General features: G+C 56.4%; 1 protein-coding gene across 4 annotated transcripts in view; it reads left to right on the plus strand.

Annotated features, from left to right (window-relative positions):
• The window catches only part of PLEKHG2 (pleckstrin homology and RhoGEF domain containing G2), a 55,136-nt gene that overhangs the window by 13,492 nt on the left and 22,300 nt on the right, over positions 1-19,344 (plus strand). For 3 of the 4 annotated variants that reach the window (XM_073321614.2, XM_073321612.2, XM_073321615.2), the window contains exons 2-4: positions 9,904-9,977; positions 13,762-14,219; positions 17,070-17,170. In XM_073321614.2, the coding sequence (XP_073177715.2) occupies positions 9,904-9,977; positions 13,762-14,219; positions 17,070-17,170 (633 nt within the window). Of the gene's footprint in view, positions 1-9,197; positions 9,633-9,903; positions 9,978-13,761; positions 14,220-17,069; positions 17,171-19,344 lie in introns of those variants that run through there. The other variant, XM_073321611.2, reaches the window with a different exon arrangement.

Below are 19,344 nucleotides of genomic sequence, written 5' to 3' on the forward strand. Positions count from 1 at the left end.
TTTGCCAGCGTCTTCCAGGAGCAGAATCCGGTTCCTTCTGTTGGAGCATGCCAAAGTGCTTTGCTGGCCAAACCCCACCAGCCCGGTTCTGACCTGGCTTCTGCTGACGGCAGCCAAAACCCCGGCCTCTGCGTGACGTCAAGGGATTTTTGCCTTCGTGTGTGCAGCTGCTGGAAAGCAGCCACCTCTGGGGTGGAGTGCGGCGACTGTTGTGTACCAGCTGCTGGGTGGCGCAATGATTAGGAATGAAGGCAAACGTACCAAGCTGGGAGGCAGGGTGGTTCTGACCCAACCAGATCTGCGCTTCGCGTCGGTCCGTGGGCTGCCTTGGTGGAGTGGTCTAGTGGTAAGAGTACGGGACTCAGAGTCAAGAGTCCCGAGTTCCATCTCCAAGGGGAGTGGGGTCTAGTGGTGAGAGCAGGAGATGGGCCGTCAGGAGGTCTCAGGTCGCTCCCAAGCTGTGGGAAGGGGTGATGCCTAGTGGTTAGAGCACAGGGCTGCATGTCAACAGAGCTGACTTTCCTTCCTGTGTCTCCCAGGGACGTGTGGTCTAGTGGTGAGAGCAAGGGTGAGCGTGGGTGTCAGGACACCTGGGTTCTTTGCACGGCTCTGTGAGGAGAGTGGGATCTAGTGGCTGCGATTGGGAACCAGGAGTCCTGGTTCCCATTTCCTGATTCTGCCACCGATTTTTCTTTGCGGCACTGGGGGAGTCACTCCCGGTCCCTGCGCTTACACTGCCGTGTGTGTGTGTGTGTGTGTGTGTGTAAAACAACCCTGGCCCGATGGAAGCCCTTTGAGAGGATCATGGGATGCAAACCTCTGGGAGTGAAAGTTTTCCCCCTTTTTCCTGCCCTCTCGGTTCAGGGCATGTCTGTGCATTGCATGTGTTTGGTAATTTTGGGCACCCTGCCCAGTTTGTGTTTGATCCCACGCCCCAGTGTTCGCCATCCCAGAACCCTTTGCGTCCAGAGCGGGGCACGCTCTGGAAGCGTCGCTAAATGACAGCCGGACCTTTTCTTTCTCGCCGGCGGTTACACGGGGCTGCCAGAAAGTGATGAGGTGCTATAGGGTGTGTGGATGTGACATATGTTATGGCAGTGGGTAGAAGCTCTGAGCAAGACCGCACGGTGCTAGGCGCTGCGCAGACGTGAGGCAGGACATGCTGGGGATCACGGCCTGGCTCAGTTGTGGGCACTGGGGGCAGAGAAGGAGCAGGCATGGATATTCTCTGCTTCCTTCCCAGTCGTGGGGTCTCACGTGTTTCCTGGTGGGCAGGTCCTTGCTGGATGAAGCACCGCTCTGTGCCTCAGTTTCCCAGCAGTAAAACTGGGATAATACTATAAGACCCAACACAACTGAGGGACTGGGAGGATTGAGTTCGAATGAGCTTGAGTGGATCAACCAGAGGATAGGACCCAGGAGACCTGAGGTATTTTGATGCAGCCGCTGGTCTCTTCCTTTTCCCTCCCGTCCTTTGTCTGTCTTGGTTATTTAGCCTGGAAGCTCTTTGGGAGAGGGTCTGTCTCTGGCACCATGTTGTGCAGCTCCTAGCACACTGGGGCCCCGATCTCGGTGGTGATACAAACACAATCTGCCAGCTGGGCAAATCTCTAGTGTGTCCTTTGTCTGCTTAGGCTGGATAGCTCTCCACTTTGTCTGTGCAGCCCTGGGTGCCACGGGGCCCTGTGTTCTGCGAGGCCTCTGGGTGCTAAGATCCTACCTGGAATAAGAACCCCGTAGGCACGGCTGGGTCTGTGGGTGCTTTCCAGCTCGTTGGCTCTGAAAGGGATAATTGTGAACCCGGAAATCCCCTGATTCTAGTCCGGGCAACTCCTGTGAACCAAGGCTCCCAGCTGCTTCTGCAGTATGGACATGCCTGCACAGGGAGGTCAGCTTGTGGCAGACTGGGGAGGGGTGGGGGAGGTCACAGGCCGGTTAGATAGAGGATGGGGGTTGTGATGGTGGAAGGGGTGGAACTGGGCGGCAGGACACCTGGGTTCTAGGCCCGTCTCCCAGGAGGAGAGGGGGATCTAGTGGATAGAGCAGGGTCAGGACTCCTTATCCTGGTTCTTATCCTGACTCTGGGAGGGGAGTGGTTAAAGCAGGAGCAGGATTGGCTGTCAGGTCTGATCTGCTTTTAGAGTGGGTTAGGCCCCCGAGATTTCTATTTTGTGGGAAATTGCGACATTTTTGGGGGGAAAAACTTCGCTCTGCATCAGAACGAAATTCCAAGGAATCATGACTTCAGAGAACAGGAGGACTTGTGGCACCTTAGAGACTAACAAATTTTTTAGAGCATAAGCTTTCGTGGGTTACAGCTCACTTCATCGGATGCATAGCATGGAACGTATAGTAAGAAGACATATATCTACATACAGAGAAGGTGGAAGTTGCCATACAAACTGTCAGAGGCTAATTAATTAAGATGAGCTATTATCAGCAGGAGAAAAAAACTTTTGTAGTGATAATCAAGATGGCCCATTTTGAGAGTTGGCAAGGTGTGAGGATACTTAACATGGGGAAATCGATTCAATATGTGTAATGACCCCGCCACTCCCAGTCTCTATTCAAGCCCAAGTTAATGGTATCTAGTTTGCATATTAATTCAAGCTCAGCAGTTTCTCGTTGGAGTCTGTTTTTGAAGCTTTTCTGTTGCAGAATCGCCACCCTTAAGTCTGTTACTGAGTGGCCAGGGAGGTTGACGTGTTCTCCTACCGGTTTTTGAACGTAATGATTCCTGATGTCAGATTTGTGTCCATTTATTCTTTTGCGTAGAGAGTTTTTTTCGCCGGCTGATAACAGCTCATCGTAATTAATTAGCCTCTTACAGTTTGTATGGCAACTCCCACCTTCTCTGTATGTAGATACACATCTTCGTACTGGATGTTCCATTCTATGCATCTGATGACGTGGAAAGCTTATGCTCTAATAAATGTGTCCGTCTCTAAGGTGCCACAAATCCTCCTGTTCTTTTTGCGGATACAGACTAACACGGTGGCTGCTCTGAAACCTGTCACGGATTCTGAGGATGTTCAGTTCGGGGCCATGGAGACATGTCATGGGGACTCTGATCTGATATTTAATATGATAGCTGTGTTACAGCCCCTTGCCTGGGCACTGCACCTTGGGATGATGGGAGGGCGTCCCAGTGATGCAGAGCACTTCCTCGGTGGGATCTTTAACTTCTGTTGGGCCACCCAACCTGGACAAATCTAGGGACCAGATAAAAACTAGCTCACTGGCTGTCTAGGTTGGGGGCTGACAAATGATCCTCGTAAAAGAAGTAGAAACACCAACTAACAATAACGTTGGGGTTCTTTTTACTTCCCTTCTGGTTTATGTAATCCTTAGGGTCATGCTCAGTCCATGTTTCCAAGGATTTCTCGGAAAACATGACGGCTAGAAACTCAAGCAAGCTAGATTTATTAGAAATCCCATGACTCCAGAAGCTAGGGCCTTATGGGAAGCACCAAATATCTTCACACGCCACACCCTCTTCTTTTTATGCATTCGATCCTTCCTCTTGGGGTTTCTTTGTTTGGAACAATAGGGAGGACGGGTTTTGCTTCGTCTTTGTCACTGTCATTGACAGTGGAGCTGTGACAATATGGCAGGTGCTGTACAATATCCAGAGAGATGCAGTTTTAGCTTCGGGGCGTGGCCAGAGCGCTGCGCTGTGGCTGTTCTTTGCCCCCCAGGGCCCATAGGAGGCAGCTCCTAGGAGCCTGAAGCAAGGATGACAGGATTCCTTTGGGCCCCCTTTGCATTCCCTGTATTTTGAGCCCTTTCTGGTCCACTTGGTGCAGCCTCAGGGCTGCTCTAACGCATGTTGCACCCCTTCTGGGCCCTGGGGAGCAGAGAATAGTCACAGTGCAGAGCGCTCCGGCCCTGATCGACCCCTACTTCCGGGGCTGTGAGCAGGGCCCTTACACCAGTTCCCGGCAGACCAGGGAGGCCCCCTGTGGGTGGGAGAGCCTCACAAGGGGACCTGAGCATGACTGAGAACCAGGACCAAGGTGTCCGTGAAAACCAAAGACCCAAGAACCGATTCCCAGCCAAGCCCAAGTTTGCTCTCGGCCGCTCCAGCGGAAATCCGGAGTGAGCACGCGGCAGTGACTGGATTCCCACTCCAAAGCCTGCCGCTGGCAGAAAGAACGTGGCCCATGGAGGGTGTCCCATTTGACCTTATTAGGGGATATTTCCCCCCACTCTTTCTGTTTTAAGCCTGGGGATTTGGGTGGGGGAATCTGGAAAAAGGAATTAGCTCAGGAATGCGACTCTGGCACCCGACCCGAGGGAACTGCTGGGAGTGAGTGTAAACCCACCCCGGTTTCTGTGCACAGAGCAGGCATCCCCTCCACCGCCGCCCTGCTGGCAGGCAGCTGGGCCTCACGCCCTTCCCTGGGTCGTTGAACCCCCTTGCTTCTCCTGTTGCTGTTTGTCTTGTGGTACCACCCTGATCAGGAGTTGCGGGTCGTGCTAGGCGCAGCGTGGCCTAGTGGATCGAGTGCTAGACTGGGACACAGGAAACCTGGGTTGTGTTTTCCGCTGGGTGACTTTGGGAAAGTCACTGGCCCCTCCGTGCCTCAATTTACCCAAATGCGGCTAATGGTGCTGACCTCCTTAGTAAAGTTCTTTTGAAACGTGACTGCTAACGGGAGTTAACAGGGAGGCAACCACACTGCTGTGCTGGGCACTGGGGAGAACTCAGAACCCTCCGGGGAATGAAGCTCTGGAACAGGCGTCCAAGGGAGGTTGTGGGATCCCCGTCACTGGAGGCTTTTAAGAACAGCTGGAAAAACCCCTGTCAGGGCTGGTCTAGGTTAACTCGGTCCGGCCTCAGCGCAGGGGGCTGGACGCGATCACCTCTCGGGGTCCCTTCCAGCCCGACGGTTCTATGATGAAAAGCGCTAGGGATCGCAATTGCCCTCCTCACAACGGCCGTGGGAAACAGGGAAGGATCCTCCTGCTCCCTGTATAGGTGGGGAAACTGAGGCAGACGGGACTCCCCATCAGGTTGGTTTTCTGGTTACTGCACTGGGCTGGGCTTGAAGAGATCTGGGTTGTATTCCTGGCGCTGCCACAGACTCGCTATGGGATCTAGGGCCCTTCGTGTCTCTTTGGGCCTCAGTTTCCCCATGGGGTGGGGAAGTTACTCCGGATTAAGGTAGGGTGTGAACTAAAAACACAGTAGCTCCCCATGCACCAAGTGAAGTCCCTTTTTCCGAGTCAGCTTATTCCGCTTCCGAAGGGGATCGGACCGGAAGTTCTTTGGGTCGGGGCTGGCTCTGGCTTTGTGCAGCACCCCGCACGGTGGGGCCCCAATCTTAGCTGGGACCTCTAGGTGCTACCGTAATATACCTAATAGTTGCTCCACCTGTAACCCCAGACCTGACCCTCTGCTGCAGCCTGCCTGATGGGGGCCATGATCTCAGCTGCACAATTGGTCAGAGGGTTTCTGGGGTTTGGGTCATAGAATCATAGAATATCAGGGTTGGAAGGGACCTCAGGAGGTCATCTAGTCCAACCCCCTGCTCAAAGCAGGACCAATTCCCAGTTAAATCATCCCAGCCAGGGCTTTGTCAAGCCTGACCTTAAAAACCTCTAAGGAAGGAGATTCTACCACCTCCCTAGGTAACGCATTCCAGTGTTTCACCACCCTCTTAGTGAAAAAGTTTTTCCTAATATCCAATCTAAACCTCCCCCACTGCAACTTGAGACCATTACTCCTCGTTCTGTCATCTGCTACCATTGAGAACAGTCTAGAGCCATCCTCTTTGGAACCCCCTTTCAGGTAGTTGAAAGCAGCTATCAAATCCCCCCTCATTCTTCTCTTCTGCAGGCTAAACAATCCCAGCTCCCTCAGCCTCTCCTCATAACTCATGTGTTCCAGTCCCCTAATCATTTTTGTTGCCCTTCGCTGGACTCTCTCCAATTTATCCACATCCTTGTAGTGTGGGGCCCAAAACTGGACACAGTACTCCAGATGAGGCCTCACCAATGTCGAATAGAGGGGAACGATCACGTCCCTCGATCTGCTCGCTATGCCCCTACTTATACATCCCAAAATGCCATTGGCCTTCTTGCCAACAAGGGCACACTGCTGACTCATATCCAGCTTCTCGTCCACTGTCACCCCTAGGTCCTTTTCCGCAGAACTGCTGCCTAGCCATTCGGTCCCTAGTCTGTAGCTGTGCATTGGGTTCTTCCGTCCTAAGTGCAGGACCCTGCACTTATCCTTATTGAACCTCATCAGATTCCTTTTGGCCCAATCTTCCAATTGGTCTAGGTCCTTCTGTATCCTATCCCTCCCCTCCAGCGTATCTACCACTCCTCCCAGTTTAGTATCATCCGCAAATTTGCTGAGAGTGCAATCCACACCATCCTCCAGATCATTTATGAAGATCATTGGGGTCATTGGGGTGTATCTTGCCTAATCAATTCCCAGCCATCGCCGGGGCATTGGGGGCACCTGTTGCTCCTGGCCGTGGCAGGTGACGCATAATTGTTGAAACTCCTGAGGCTTGAAGTGCTTTGGTCGGGCTGAAGTCGCTGGGCTCAGAATAGGCTGCATTGTGTTGCCGGCCTGTGTTGATTGTGTCCCGGTCCATGGAGATGAATAGGGGGAAGCAGGAATTAAAGCCGTAGGCCCGCCCGGCAGGCAGCAGGCATGAACGGTGCCAGCTTTCGCCAGCTTCTTGCAGCCCCAGGAAAGTGGGAAGGATGCGGGGGGGGTGGCAGGGCGGAAGGGCTGCTTGATATGATTGTGATGCACTCCTCCGCAGGGGCTGGCAGCCAGGCAATCCTGACCTGGTTCCAACCCCGCCAGACGGCGGCCCGGCTGATTGGCATGGAGGCGTGAGAGTCCTTGTGGCAGGCCGGTTCCTGACGGGCCTCTGCCCCCTCCGATGAGCTCCCACAGTCTGCCCCTAGGAAGCTGGGAGGGTGCAAGCCGCTGTTCACACCAGTTTGCACGAGGGGGAGTTGGCGTCCACCCCACACGGCACAGTTTGCACGAGGAGGGATTGCCCCAGCACGTTGCAGCAGAATTTGCACGGTGTGGGTTGCACCAACACCATGCTGTTTGCACGAGAGGGGGTTGCACCAACAGGCTGCAGTGCATTTTGTACAAGAAGGGTTGCCCCAGCAGCACCAGCATAGTGCAATTTGCACGAGGGGGACTTGCAGCAATGCTGTGCAGTGCAGTTTGCATCGTGTAGGTTGCACCAGCACTGTGCAATGCAGTTTGCACGAGGGGGGAATTGCACCAGGACCTCGCAATGCAGTTTGCATGGTCTGAGTTGCACCATCACGGCACAGTTTGCACCAGCGGTTAATGATGCTTCCACGGGGAGGCAAAGGGAAGTGCTAATGCCCTCCTTGTTCTCAGCCTAGACTGCTTCCTTGGCTAAACTAGCTTTCCTGGTAGCAGTGGCAGTTAGTGGCTGAGCACCGGGCATGAGGGACCCAGCTGTGCCTCACGTAGAGGGGCCCGATTCCCTGTCTCTCTGCCCCTGGAGCAACATCTGCAGCAGAGCAAAAGGCCGCCCAGCTCAGCCAGGCTGCGTTTGCACCGGTGCAGGGAAAGGGCGACACGAGGATCAGCCCCCCGCAGGCAAGTGCACGTCCCAGTCTGCAGCAGAAAGGTGCCTCCGTGTCCGTGAGGCCGTGGATTCACCTTGGGTTCTTCCCCCACTTGCGTCAGACGAGGCTTGGTCCTGTTGGCAGAGCCTGGGGGACACTTGCCCTGGGTCCGTAAAGTGGTCTGTGCCTCGCTGCATTTTGCACTGAGTGGCTCGTGCTTCCGTTGTGCCCACGGGGTTGTTTTTCTCCATGCAGTGCCGAGATGCAGCCCCCTCTGGGGTGGGCAGCTGTTCATGCAGGCCTTCCCCGTGCAGTGCCGAGATGCAGCCCCCTCTGGGGTGGGCAGCTGTTCATGCAGGCCTTCCCCGTGCAGTGCCGAGATGAAGCCGCCTCTGGGGTGGGCAGCTGTTCATGCAGGCCTTCCCCGTGCAGTGCCGAGATGCAGCCCGCTCTGGGGTGAGGCATGGCAGCTGTTCGTACAGGGCTTGCTCACCTGATGCTGAAATGCAGCCGCTTCTGGGGTTGGGCATGGAGGATGTTTAACCACCATCCTACAGAGAGCTTCTGTTAGGCGCGAGAGGGAAGAATAATCTGGTATCCAACTGAAATTTGGTAAATGACCCAGGCCCTTCCCCCCGAGGAAGATCATCAAATCCAATCCAAACCTGAATGTTTCTACTCAAGTGTGGACTGTGGGTTTGAGCAAAGCAGTTGTGAGACTCCTGGTTTGTTCCCAGCTCTGGGCGGGGAGTGGGGTCTAGTGCTTTGAGCAGACAGGGCTGGGAATCAGGACTCCTGGGTCCTATTGCCAGGCCTGGGAGGGGCCCTGCACTTGTTTTGCAAGCTAAGCAGGGTCCAAGCCAATCGGTATCAGAGAAATGTCCAACTGGAAGGGACTTTGGGAGGTCATCAGGTTCAGCCCCCTGCGCCGGGGTAGGGCCATGTAAACCTAGACCAGCCCCGACAGGGGTTTGTCCAGTCTGTTCCTAAAAACCTCCAGTGACCGGGATCCCACGACCTCTCTGGGGAGCCTGTTCCAGAGCTTCACTCCCCGGAGAGCTGGAAAGTTTGTCCTGATATCTCACCTCAATCTCTCTCCCTGCAGATTAAGCCCATTGCATCTTGTTCTGCCTCCAGTGGACGTGGAGAACAGCTGATCCCTGTCCTCTTTACAACACCAATTAACGTATTAATTGTTCTCAGGTCCCCCCTCAGCCTTCTTTCCCACAGACTAAATCTACCCACGTTTTTTAACCTCTCCTCCTAGGGCAGGTTTGCTAAACCTTGGATCCTTTTTGTGGCTCTCCTCTGGCCTCTCTCCAATTTGCCCACGTCTCTCCTAAAGCGCGGCGCCCAGAACTGGACACCGTAGCCTCACCGGTGCTGAGTCGCGCAGGACAGTGACCTCCCGTGTCTTGCGTACGACGCTCCTGTTAACACACCCAGAATGATGCTAGCTTTTTTTGCAACTGCTTCTCCTTGTTGACTCATATTCAGTTTGTGATCCACTCCAACGCCCAGATCCTTTCCGGCAGCACGACCCCCTAGCCGGTTATTCCCCATTTTCCATCTGATTTTTCCTTCCAACGTGACGTTCTTTGCGCTTGTCTTTATTGAAGTTCATCCTGTAGATTTCAGACCGAGTCTCCGATTTGTCCTGGTCATTTTCAATTCTAATCCTGCCCTGCAAAGTGTGCACCACCCCTCCCAGCTTGGTGTCATCTGCAGCTTGTATAACCAGGACTCTCCGCTCCATTATCCGAGTCACTGAGGAAAATATTGACCAGTGCCGGGCCCAGGACTGACCCCTGTGGCACCCACTACGCCCTCCCACTTTGACAGTGACCTGTTGATTCCTCCTTTTTGAGGTCGGTCTTTCCACCAGTTGTGCGCCCACCGGACAGCGATTTGATCGAGAAGACCCACGGTTCCCCCATTTGCTTGTGAGACTGTCATGCGGGACTGTGTCAAAAGCCTTAGTCGAATCAAGCGATTTCATGTCTACAGCTTCCCACTCGGCCAGCGACCCTGCCGAAGAAAGGAATTAGGTGGGTTTGGGATGATTTGCTCTTGACAAAGCCAGGCTGGCTATTGCTTATCACCCTGTTATCCTCTAGGTGTTTGCAAATTAATTGTTTAATAATTGGTTCTGGTATCTTCCCAGGTTTCAGAGTTAGGCTGGCTGGTCTGTAATCCCCTGGTCCTATTTGGTCCCCTTTTTAAAGACAGATGCTATGTCTGCCCTTCTCTGGAGAACAGTCTGCAGGGGACGTGGCCCAGGATGATGTGTGACTCGGTATTGTCTCCCTCTCTGTGCAGGACGTCCGTCGGAGACCACAGCACCATGCCTGAGGGAGCTCGTCGGGGCAGCAACAAGAAAGCAGGCAATCAAGGTTGGTGCCTGGGGCCCCCACGTGATGTGACCCCCTCCAAGGGGCAGCCTCTCCTGTGGGGGCTGGACGCAGAGCTCCCGGGCTGATGAGATGGTCTGCTCCGCCCGCAGACGGGATGGGTTACTGCACAGAGCAGAGAAGGGGAGGCAGGACTCCTGGGTCCTATTCTCCGGTGTGGGAGGGGAGTGAGGTCTAGTAGCTAGAGTGGGCGGATTGGGAGTTTGGACTGCTGGGATCTTTTCCCAGCTGTGGGAGGGGAGAGGGGTTTAATGGGTTAGAGTGGGGGGGCCTGGGAGCCAGGACTCCTGGGTTTTATTCCCAGCTTTGCCACTGATTTGCTGGCTGACCTTGGGCAAATCCCCGGGGCCCCCCCCTTCCACATGCCTCAGTTTCCCCATCTGTCAGATGGGGGCACAGTGATTGCGAGTTGCTTCACGGGCTCCTTGTCTCTCTTCTTCCCACGCTCTTTTTTATTCCCTCTTCCCAGCAGCCCCTGAACAATCTCCCCATCCCTAACCCACTACCACCCCCCGCCTTCTTCAAAGCCCTTCTTGAGACCTGCCCCGTGTTTTGTCCACTCGGACAATGAGCGTCTCCCAGCTGCGCCTGCAGATCCCCGTGCTCAGGGGTGGCCCTACGTAAACAGAGCTGAATAATAACGGCAGCAGCGGATGGGGTTTTCCGTTGCACCCAGGCTGCAGCCCACTTCTCAGAGCTGAGTAACCCACCCCAGCAGAGGGAAGGAGCCAATCTTAGCTCAGATGAGGAAGAGAGGGGCTCCGGGTGGATGGGGGGTGAGTTAGAGCAGCCCAGGGGCTGCTCTGCCTGACACTGGAGGTCAGGCAGGACCCAGAACACATAGAGCAAAGGGAATCAAAGCGACCTCCCCACACCCCAGCCCAGAGCTCAGTGACTGGGGCGGGGGAGGGGGGGCGGGCCTGACTCTCAGGCCCAAAGATGCGGATCCCGGCCCGAATGGGGCAGCCAGAGGAGGAGGCGACTGGGGATGCAGTGATGGGGCAGGAGGGTCAAAGCTGGAGTCATGGACTCCATGCCGGGCCGGGCATCGGCCAGTCCCACCCGCCTCCCTTCCAGTGAGTGGTGGGCCGGGGTTAGAATAATAAACGTCCAGGCTTCATGCAGCCGGTTGGATCCAGGAGGCCCCCAATGGGGAGACAAAAGCAAACAGGTCCTACAAGGGCTTCCGCATTCCTGGCAGTCTTGGCAAGAGGAGCCTGGTGGGTGGGGGGGTGGATGGGCCCTTTAAGGGATTGAATTTAACCCTTCCCCTGCCGTTGAAACTGACAAGAGACAAGCAGAGAACCCCATCCAACCTGTCTGCATTGAAGCTGGACCCTCCCCCCCCATTGGAAAGAATCAGGGTGGGGGCTTTTAAAGGGGAAACTGAGGCACGATGCCAGGGCGCACGGAGATGGCCAGGCAGTGCCGGCGCCCCCCGGTGTCCCGCCCGTTTCCTGCGATCTGTGCAGGTTCCACTTCCTTCCGCCGAAGTGTCGCTTGCAGTCGGTTCCTCTCTCTGGCTCTGTGGCTGCTGCTCGTTTTGAATCACCTGCTCGCTGGCTGCAACGGAAAAGGCCAGAGAGATGTAAACTGTCAGGAGGGGCCAGATCCCCGGCTGGTGTCAACGGGCGTCGCTCCATTGGAGTCCATGGGGCCAGCAGACCCCGACCCCAGGCCTCCTGCTGCCAGAGTTGTGTTCCTACTGACCCCTCCTGGAGCATGGGCAATGAGGGAGGGTGAAGGGTCTGCATATTTGTGCCACCATAGATGGCAGGCAGTGTTGCCTTGTGGATAGTGCGCTGGACTGGTGTTCGGGAGACCCGGGCTCCATTCCCGGCTCTGTTGCTGGGGGCCTTTGAGGAAGTCCCTTCCCCTTTCTGTGCCTCAGTTTCTCCATCGGTAGAACGGAGCGCTCTGAGATCAGCCGATGATGAGCGCTGCGGAGGTATTGTTATACTGCTGTCTGTGTGCCACTCCCCACGGCTGTTCAAATCCACTCTGGGCGCGTGTGCGTAATTCTCCATAGTTCTCTGTGCATGGAGAGGGGGGGCCGCGCATGCCGAGAGGTGTTTGTTCACCGGCGCATGGGCACAGTGCTGGGTTGGGACGCGTGTGTGCGTGCATGGAGGGGTGGGGGGTGCGTGCATGGAGTGGCCTTGAATTGTGTGCGCGTGGCTGGGGCGGCCGTGTACACGTACAGGGAGATGTGTGCATAGAGGCATTTGTGCATCCGGGTGCTTAACCGGTGGTGGGCTTGTGTAATATGTGCGTGGTGGCGTGGGCGTGCACCAGGGGCGTGCATGAGTGGTGGGTGAGTGCATGGGAAAAGTTCATCTGTGCACAAACGCATGGTGTGTGTGTCTGGGGGGGCACATCGGGGGTGCCTAGAGGGCTGTGTGGGTACAGTGGGGTGTGCATGCCCAGAGGGGGCGTGCGCATGTGCAAGGGGTGTGCATGTGTGCACACAGGAGGGGGGGGTGTGCATAGAGAGTTGTGTGCATTGAGGTGTGTGCAAGCACGGAGGTGTGGGTGGGTGGGCGCACGCAGGGGTGTGTGCTTAGTGGTGGGGGTGTGTGGGGGTGTGCATGCAGACAGGGATCCGTGTATATAACACATAAAGAGAGATGAGAGACATGGGCTCATGCCACAGGACCTGCCCCGGGGCTGTCTGAATCCAGGGCCCCGTCTCTAATGTGTATTTTTGTGCAAACCTTTTCCTGAGCGGCTGAGCTCAGTGTGTGCAAAGCCTCTCCTCCCACAATGCAACACAAACCACAGCCTTGAAGGTGCAAGGCGGGCGAGGAAGCTCTTGGAGCCGGGGCTGGCGGGGGGAGCGTGAAGTGCAGCTGGGGACGGGTCCCCCTGGCGTCGCCACGTCGGATGGGGGCAAAACCCCACGGAGCAGGGATTGGAGGTGACGAGGCGGAGTGGGGGGTGGCGTGTTGAACTCAAAGTGGTTGCAGCTCCAGGGCAATGGCTCATCGCGGGCATGGGGGAGTTTGCAAGATGCAGGGGAGGGTGCTGGGGGCATCCAATGTAGCCAGCTTATCGGGGTCTGGGTCGGCGGGACAGTAGGACTGGAAAGGACCCCCCCCGGCTCGTGGGGTGCACCTGTCTCCTATTAGTGCAGGAGACTCAGCCTGAGAGAGGCTGAATAGAGAGAGCTATGGCCGTTCCTAGCCACGCTGGGCCGGAGAGCCACAGAGGTGGAGGGGGGAGGAATCGATCCCTTGATGCGCCAGCCGTGGCCGCTGCTCGCGGGCATGGGGAAATCTGCCTCAGCCCTGGGCATCAATGCAGTGGCCCTTTGGCTCCCCCGTTGTATCCCGTCGGAGGAGCTCTGCAGGCACGAATGAGTTTAGCCACCCTCACGCGCGCGCCCCTCAGTGGTGAGGGAGGTGGGTGTTATGGTACCTCTTACACAGAAGGAGAAACTGAGGCATGGGGTGGGGGGCGCGAGGCTTGCCCAACGTCACCCAGGGACAGAGCTCGGGGTTGGGGGGAACCCAGGAGTCCAGACACACCTCTCTGCTCTGACTAGTAGACCCTACTCCCCTCCAGGAGCAGGGTGGCGAATCCAGGAACTCCTGCCCTGGCTTCTCCCAGTAAGGGGTGCTGTGGGGAGCGGGGCAGGAGCCTTGGTTGTAAGGGGAACTCCCGGCTACTCCAGTCCCAGCCTCTCCCAGCAGGGGGCGCTGCGGGATGGGGAATCTCCCAGCAGGGTGGGCGCCGCTAAGCCGTCCGTCTCGCTTTCCCTCCCCAGTGGTCGCCAGACCATCCTCCGTGTCCTCGCTGAGCGGGATCGCCGGCGGTATGGCTGCCGCCACCATCTCGGGCAGCTGCACCTCGGTCAACACGGTGTGCTCGGACGGCGAGCGGCCCGTCAGCCTCAGCTCCTCTGCCTCCTCCGCCTCCCTGCCCGACAGCCAGAGCGCCTTCGGCAGCAGCGGGGCCTTGGGCGGGGGCTGCCCCGCCGGCTACCCCCCCGACGCCCAGCAGAACGGCAGCGACATCAGCCTCGACCTCACCCCCGTGGCGCTGCTGGAGGGGTCGGCCGAGGCCGAGCGGCCCCCGGGGGGGGCCAAGCGTGGTGGTGCCTGGTCTCCCGGGCCTGCCAGAGCCAGGGAACGGCGGGTCAAGCTGTCCCAACTGGACCGGGTGGTGCTGGAGATTGTGGAGACGGAGCAGGCTTACGTCCGGGACCTGAGGAGCATCGTGGAGGTGAGCAAAGGGAGCGGCCGGCTACTCCAGCCCCAGACTCGTCCAGCAGGGGGCGCTGTGGGGAGCGGGGTGGGGCACTGGCTGCGGGGGGAGCCCCTGGCTGCTCCAGTCCTGGGATCTCCCAGCAGGGGGCGCTGTGGGGAGTGCGGCGGGGCGCTGGCTGTGGGGGAGCCCTCGGCTGCTCCAGTCCTGGCCTCTCCCAGCAGGGGGCGCTGTGGGGAGCAAGTATAGCACCCAAGTTAATGGGGCCCTGATTTTGCTATGGGTTTCTTCATGCTAATGCATATAATTAAGAGACGATATGAATTGCCATTGATTTTCCAGTAGCAGCTATAGGCCCCACCCGAGATAGAGGCCTCATGGCGCCGGGTGCTGCCCAGACAGGCTCTGCCCCAAAGGGCTTCTTGTCTGATCAGACAAAGGGTGGGGAAACTGAGTCATAAAGAGGGCTTGTGACTTCCCCAGCGTCACATGGCAAATCTGGGGCGGAGCCAGGAGTCGGACCCAGGACTCCTGAGGCCTAGCCCAACCCCCTGGCCACTCAGCAGCGCTGTCTCAGCTCAGAGGTGATCCCGGAGGGACCTTTGTGAGCATCATAACAATTTGGGGGGGGGGGTGCGGGGTGTAATTTGCTGCTCAGCTGCCTCGCGAGTGTCAGTGGATCAGCGTCTGCCCTGGCGGGTCAGACAGGCCCCGTCTGCCCCGAGAGAGGCCCAAAGAATCCCAGTTATTCCTCCAGCAGGAAGGGCTGAAATGCGAGCTCTGGCGGGAGGGGGCGGGGAGCCTTTGCCGGGAGCCTGGCTCCAGGCCTGCAGCCGGCTCCCCAGTAACTCCAGCCCCGGCAGCAAACGGCTCATCCCAGAGCTGGACTCGGATCATGGGCCCCTTGGACTCTGTGCTGGACCAATGTCCTCCCAGGACTTGGTTTGAACCATTCGCCATCAGAACCCAGGAGTCCTGACTCCCAGTCCCCCTGCTCTAACCACTAGACTCCAATCCCCTCCCAGAGCAGGGGTTAGAACAAGGGGGGCTGGGCGCCAGGACTCCTGGGTTCTATTGCCGGCTCTGGGAGGGGAATCTAGTGGTTAGGGCTCGGGGGGAGCCAGGACTCCTGGATTCAGAAATCTCGGTTGCGCGGCTTGTGCTCGGGGCAGGTCCCTGCATTCTAGGGCTTTTGTGAATCAGCTGGAGCCATGCTGGGTCCTGGCCAGCGCTGAGTCTCCGCGTGGAGAGGCGGGTTTTTCTGGCTACGGCGGGGAAGCTAGAGAAAGGTCACTGGCACAGAAATGAGAATGATTTAACAGATTGTCTCAGCAGAGCTCTTTCCGGGTTTATTAACAGCATTTGGTGGGTGGGCGAGTGCTGGGACATTCAGCACAGTGATGCTCAGGGGGTGGAAGGAAATGTTATTTCACTCGGGGAAACCGAGGCGCAGAGCGGGTGGGAAAGGGACCCAGGAGTCCTGGCCTCTGCTCTGATCATCAAACTGCACATCCCCCTCCTAGAGCTAAAGATAGATCCCAGGAGTCCTGCCCCCTTTCCGCCCTCCCCTCTAATCTTTACACCGCACCCTACTCCTAGAGTTGGGGAAAAACCCAGGAGTCCTGACTCTCAGGCTCCTCCCCCTCCGGTAGTCCTTACACCACCCGCTCCTCCCAAAGCTGGGAAAGAACCCAGGAGTCCTGAGTCTCAGGCCCCTCCCCATCCCATAGTCCTTAGCCACCCGCTCCTCCCAGAGCTGGGAAAGAACCCAGGAGTCCTGACTCTCAGGCTCCTCCCCCTCCGGTAGTCCTTACACCACCCGCTCCTCCCAGAGCTGGGAAAGAACCCAGGAGTCCTGAGTCTCAGGCCCCTCCCCATCCCATAGTCCTTAGCCACCCGCTCCTCCCAGAGCTGGGAAAGAACCCAGGAGTCCTGACTCCTCATCTGATCATTATACCACACGCCTTCCTAGAGCTGGGGATGGAATCCAGGCGTCCTGGCTTCCAGTCCCACCCCCTAAACATGTTGCCTTCTGGAGGGAAAGGAGCCCCGGTCTGTGCTGCATGTAGATTTCAGCTCGGCTCTTTCTGCCCCTTCAGTCAGGGGAATGATGGCACCCCTTGATTCCAGCCGCTGGCAACATTTGTCCACCTTGAGAGAGACTGGCGAACCAGGCCAGACTCCATCTCCCACGATGCACCATGGTCTCTCCCCATGGCTGAGCCAGTGCAGTGTCTCATTGATGAGAGATCTCTGTATAAACAGCTGCCATGCTCCACCCCAGAGGTGGCTGCATCTCAGTGCTGGGTGAGGGACAACTTTATAAAGAGCTACCGAGCCCCATTGCCAGAGGTGGCTGCATTTTGGTGTTGGGCGAGGGATTCCTGTATAAACAGCTGCTGTGCTCCACCTCAGAAGTTTCTGCATTTCCGTGTTGGGTGTGTAATCCCGGAGCAATGTTGCTGTGTGGCTGTTAAGCAACTGCCATGCCCCACCCCAGGTCAGTCACATTTCAACCGGGGGTGAGTGGTCCCTGTACAGCTGCCCCAGAGACGGTTGCACTTCGGTGCTGGGGGAATGACCCCTGTATAAACAACTGCCCTGGCCCACCCCAGAAGTGGGCACATCTCAGTGCTGAGTGAGGCGTCCTTGTATAATCTGCTGCCAGGCTCCACCCTAGAGGTGGATGCATCTCAGTGCTGGGATGAGTAATCCCTGTATAAACAGCTGCCATGCCCCACCTCACAGCCACCATTGGCACCGTGGATGAAATGATGATGCAGTGTTGCCTGGTGATGTCCGCAAAGTGCTTTGCGGGAGGAGAGGCGTTCCGGGAACGCCAGGTTCTGACCCATTCCTGTTTTGCAGGATTATCTTGGCTGTATCATAGACAGTGGACACCTGCCCCTCAAACCTGAGCAAGTGAGCACTTTGTTCTGCAACATCGAAGACATCTATGAGTTTAACAGGTGAGTCTGCTGTCTCCTAGCGCCCACTGGTCAGGGAGAGAATGGTGGGAGATGATCGGGAGAGGGACTTACTGGGGGTATTGAGTTGATTTCTGAGTTCCCTGCAACTTTGGTAACAGTGACCCCCATGTGGAGATTAAACCTGCAACCTCTGGATCTAGATCTCCCATGATGCAGCATGGCCTCACTAAGAGAGGAGAAAGTGATGCATCATGGGAGATGTAGTCCAACCAAAGAGCCTGGCCCATAGAGAATGAGATCATAAGGTACCTAAATTAGGACTACTGACTTGAAATATTTTAGTCTCTGGCCGAAATTCAAGATTTTGCCCCAAAAGTCAAAATTTTCTAGGAGCGGGAAGGAACCTTGAGCTAAATGAGGGAGTGAACGGTTTTGATGGTTTGCTTTGACTCAAACAACTCTCTCAAAGTTCACAAAGTTTTTTTATTTTTGCATGGGGGAATTTCCCGGGTCTTTTAATTGGTGAAACTTTCGGGATCAGAGACATTTTCGCAAACGCTCCCGGCTGCTGTGCAAACTCTCATGGAAAAGGTGATGGCACGAGATCTCCCACGTCCTTTACGTAGGGAGCCCTCCTGCCCTGGGCGGACGCAACCTACGTTGGGACAGAACCTGGTAGAAGAATTTTCGATGGAAGAGTTTTTCCATCGAAAGGTTGAAACGTTTTGTGGCACCAGTCACTTTCAGTGACGTTTTCACAGGGAAAAGTCGACACGTTTCGTTTCGACAGTGCCAAGAAATGTTTAATTTTGACATTAATGTTTCAATTCATTATGTTTTGTCTTTTAGATGATGTTAAAATATGAAGTGTAATATTATATTTCTATCTATTTAATGAGATGTGTGTACATACAGTATCTTTCATGTGTATATGTTATAGCGAATGGTGAGTATGGTAGATTTAATATTTTAATGCAATCTAAAAGTCAAGCCCAAATGATGATAAAGTTGAAATGAAACACTGAGGGCCCCATCCTGCCAGGTGCTTCACAGACACAGAATAAGCGACAGTCCCTGCCCCCAAGGAGTTCCCAGACAAAGGGCAGGGAGAGGAAACTGAGTCCCAGAGGGGGGTGTGGCTTGTTCATAGAGTCAGAGATGCCAAGGCCGGAAGGGCCCATTAGTATCATGGAGCCTGATCTTCTGGATGGCACAGGCCAGAGACCTGCCCCCAGATAATTCCCAGAGCAGATCTTTTAGAAAAATGTCCAGTGAGTTCTCACTCCAGTGCCCCACCTGCGGGGCTGGGCTGCCCCCCACCCTTTCTCCCTCTTTGGACTATACTTGTTTCTCTGGTCTGCCCCCTGGCCAGCTTTTCAGCATCCTTGGAGATGCGGGGGCCTCAGCCATCCAGCTGGGTGTGCCTCAGTTTCTCCTTTGCTGTAACAATGGGGTTAAAGAGGAACCCCTTCAACCCTGCGTGTGGTGAGATCTAACAACTTGGCCCCACTCCCTCTCCCGGAGCCAGGAACAGAACCCAACAGCCCTGGCTCCAGCCCCCCTCACTCTAACCATTAGTCACCGCTCTCCTTTCAGAGCTGGGAATAGAACCCAGGAGTCCTGCCTCTCAGCTCCCCTCCCCCTTCTCCCCCCCCCCGCCCACACACTCTAAAAAGCCCAGGGCTGTTTCCCTGGGGATCCAGGCGCTTTGCTGGGTGGGGGCGGGACGCCCCAGCAGTTTGCTAGCGGGGGCAGCGAACGAAGCGTCTCGGGGCCAGGCGCTTGGTTTGCGTGGCGCATTCGGTTTGCAGCCAGGGCTGGCTCTGGGCCACCCTGCCCCCCCAGCTCTATTCTCAGGGTGGGGGAGGGGAAAGGGGGGGCGGGGGGTTGTTTCCTGTAAGAGCCCGAACTCCCATCTGCGTCTGTTTAAGTATTTCAGCTGCGTGGGCCGGCTGCCGAGCCGAGCCCGGGGTGCTTAACCCTGTCGGGGAAGGAGCTGCATGCCGAGCGGGGGCTGAGTAGCATGGGGGGGGGATTCCCCCACATCCCACCCCAGGCCCCACCCAGGACACCTCTTAATGGGGAGAGGCGTCCTTGCTTTCTTGGGGAATTTTCTTAGTCGTGGCGGGGGGGACTTTGCATTAGAGTGCAAACGGGGAGGGGGCAATATGGGGTGCGGGCATTTAGTGGTTAGGAGTGGGGCTGGGAGTCAG

Source organism: Lepidochelys kempii, chromosome 23, assembly GCF_965140285.1.
Source record: "Lepidochelys kempii isolate rLepKem1 chromosome 23, rLepKem1.hap1, whole genome shotgun sequence".
Taxonomy (NCBI): Eukaryota; Metazoa; Chordata; order Testudines; family Cheloniidae; genus Lepidochelys; species Lepidochelys kempii.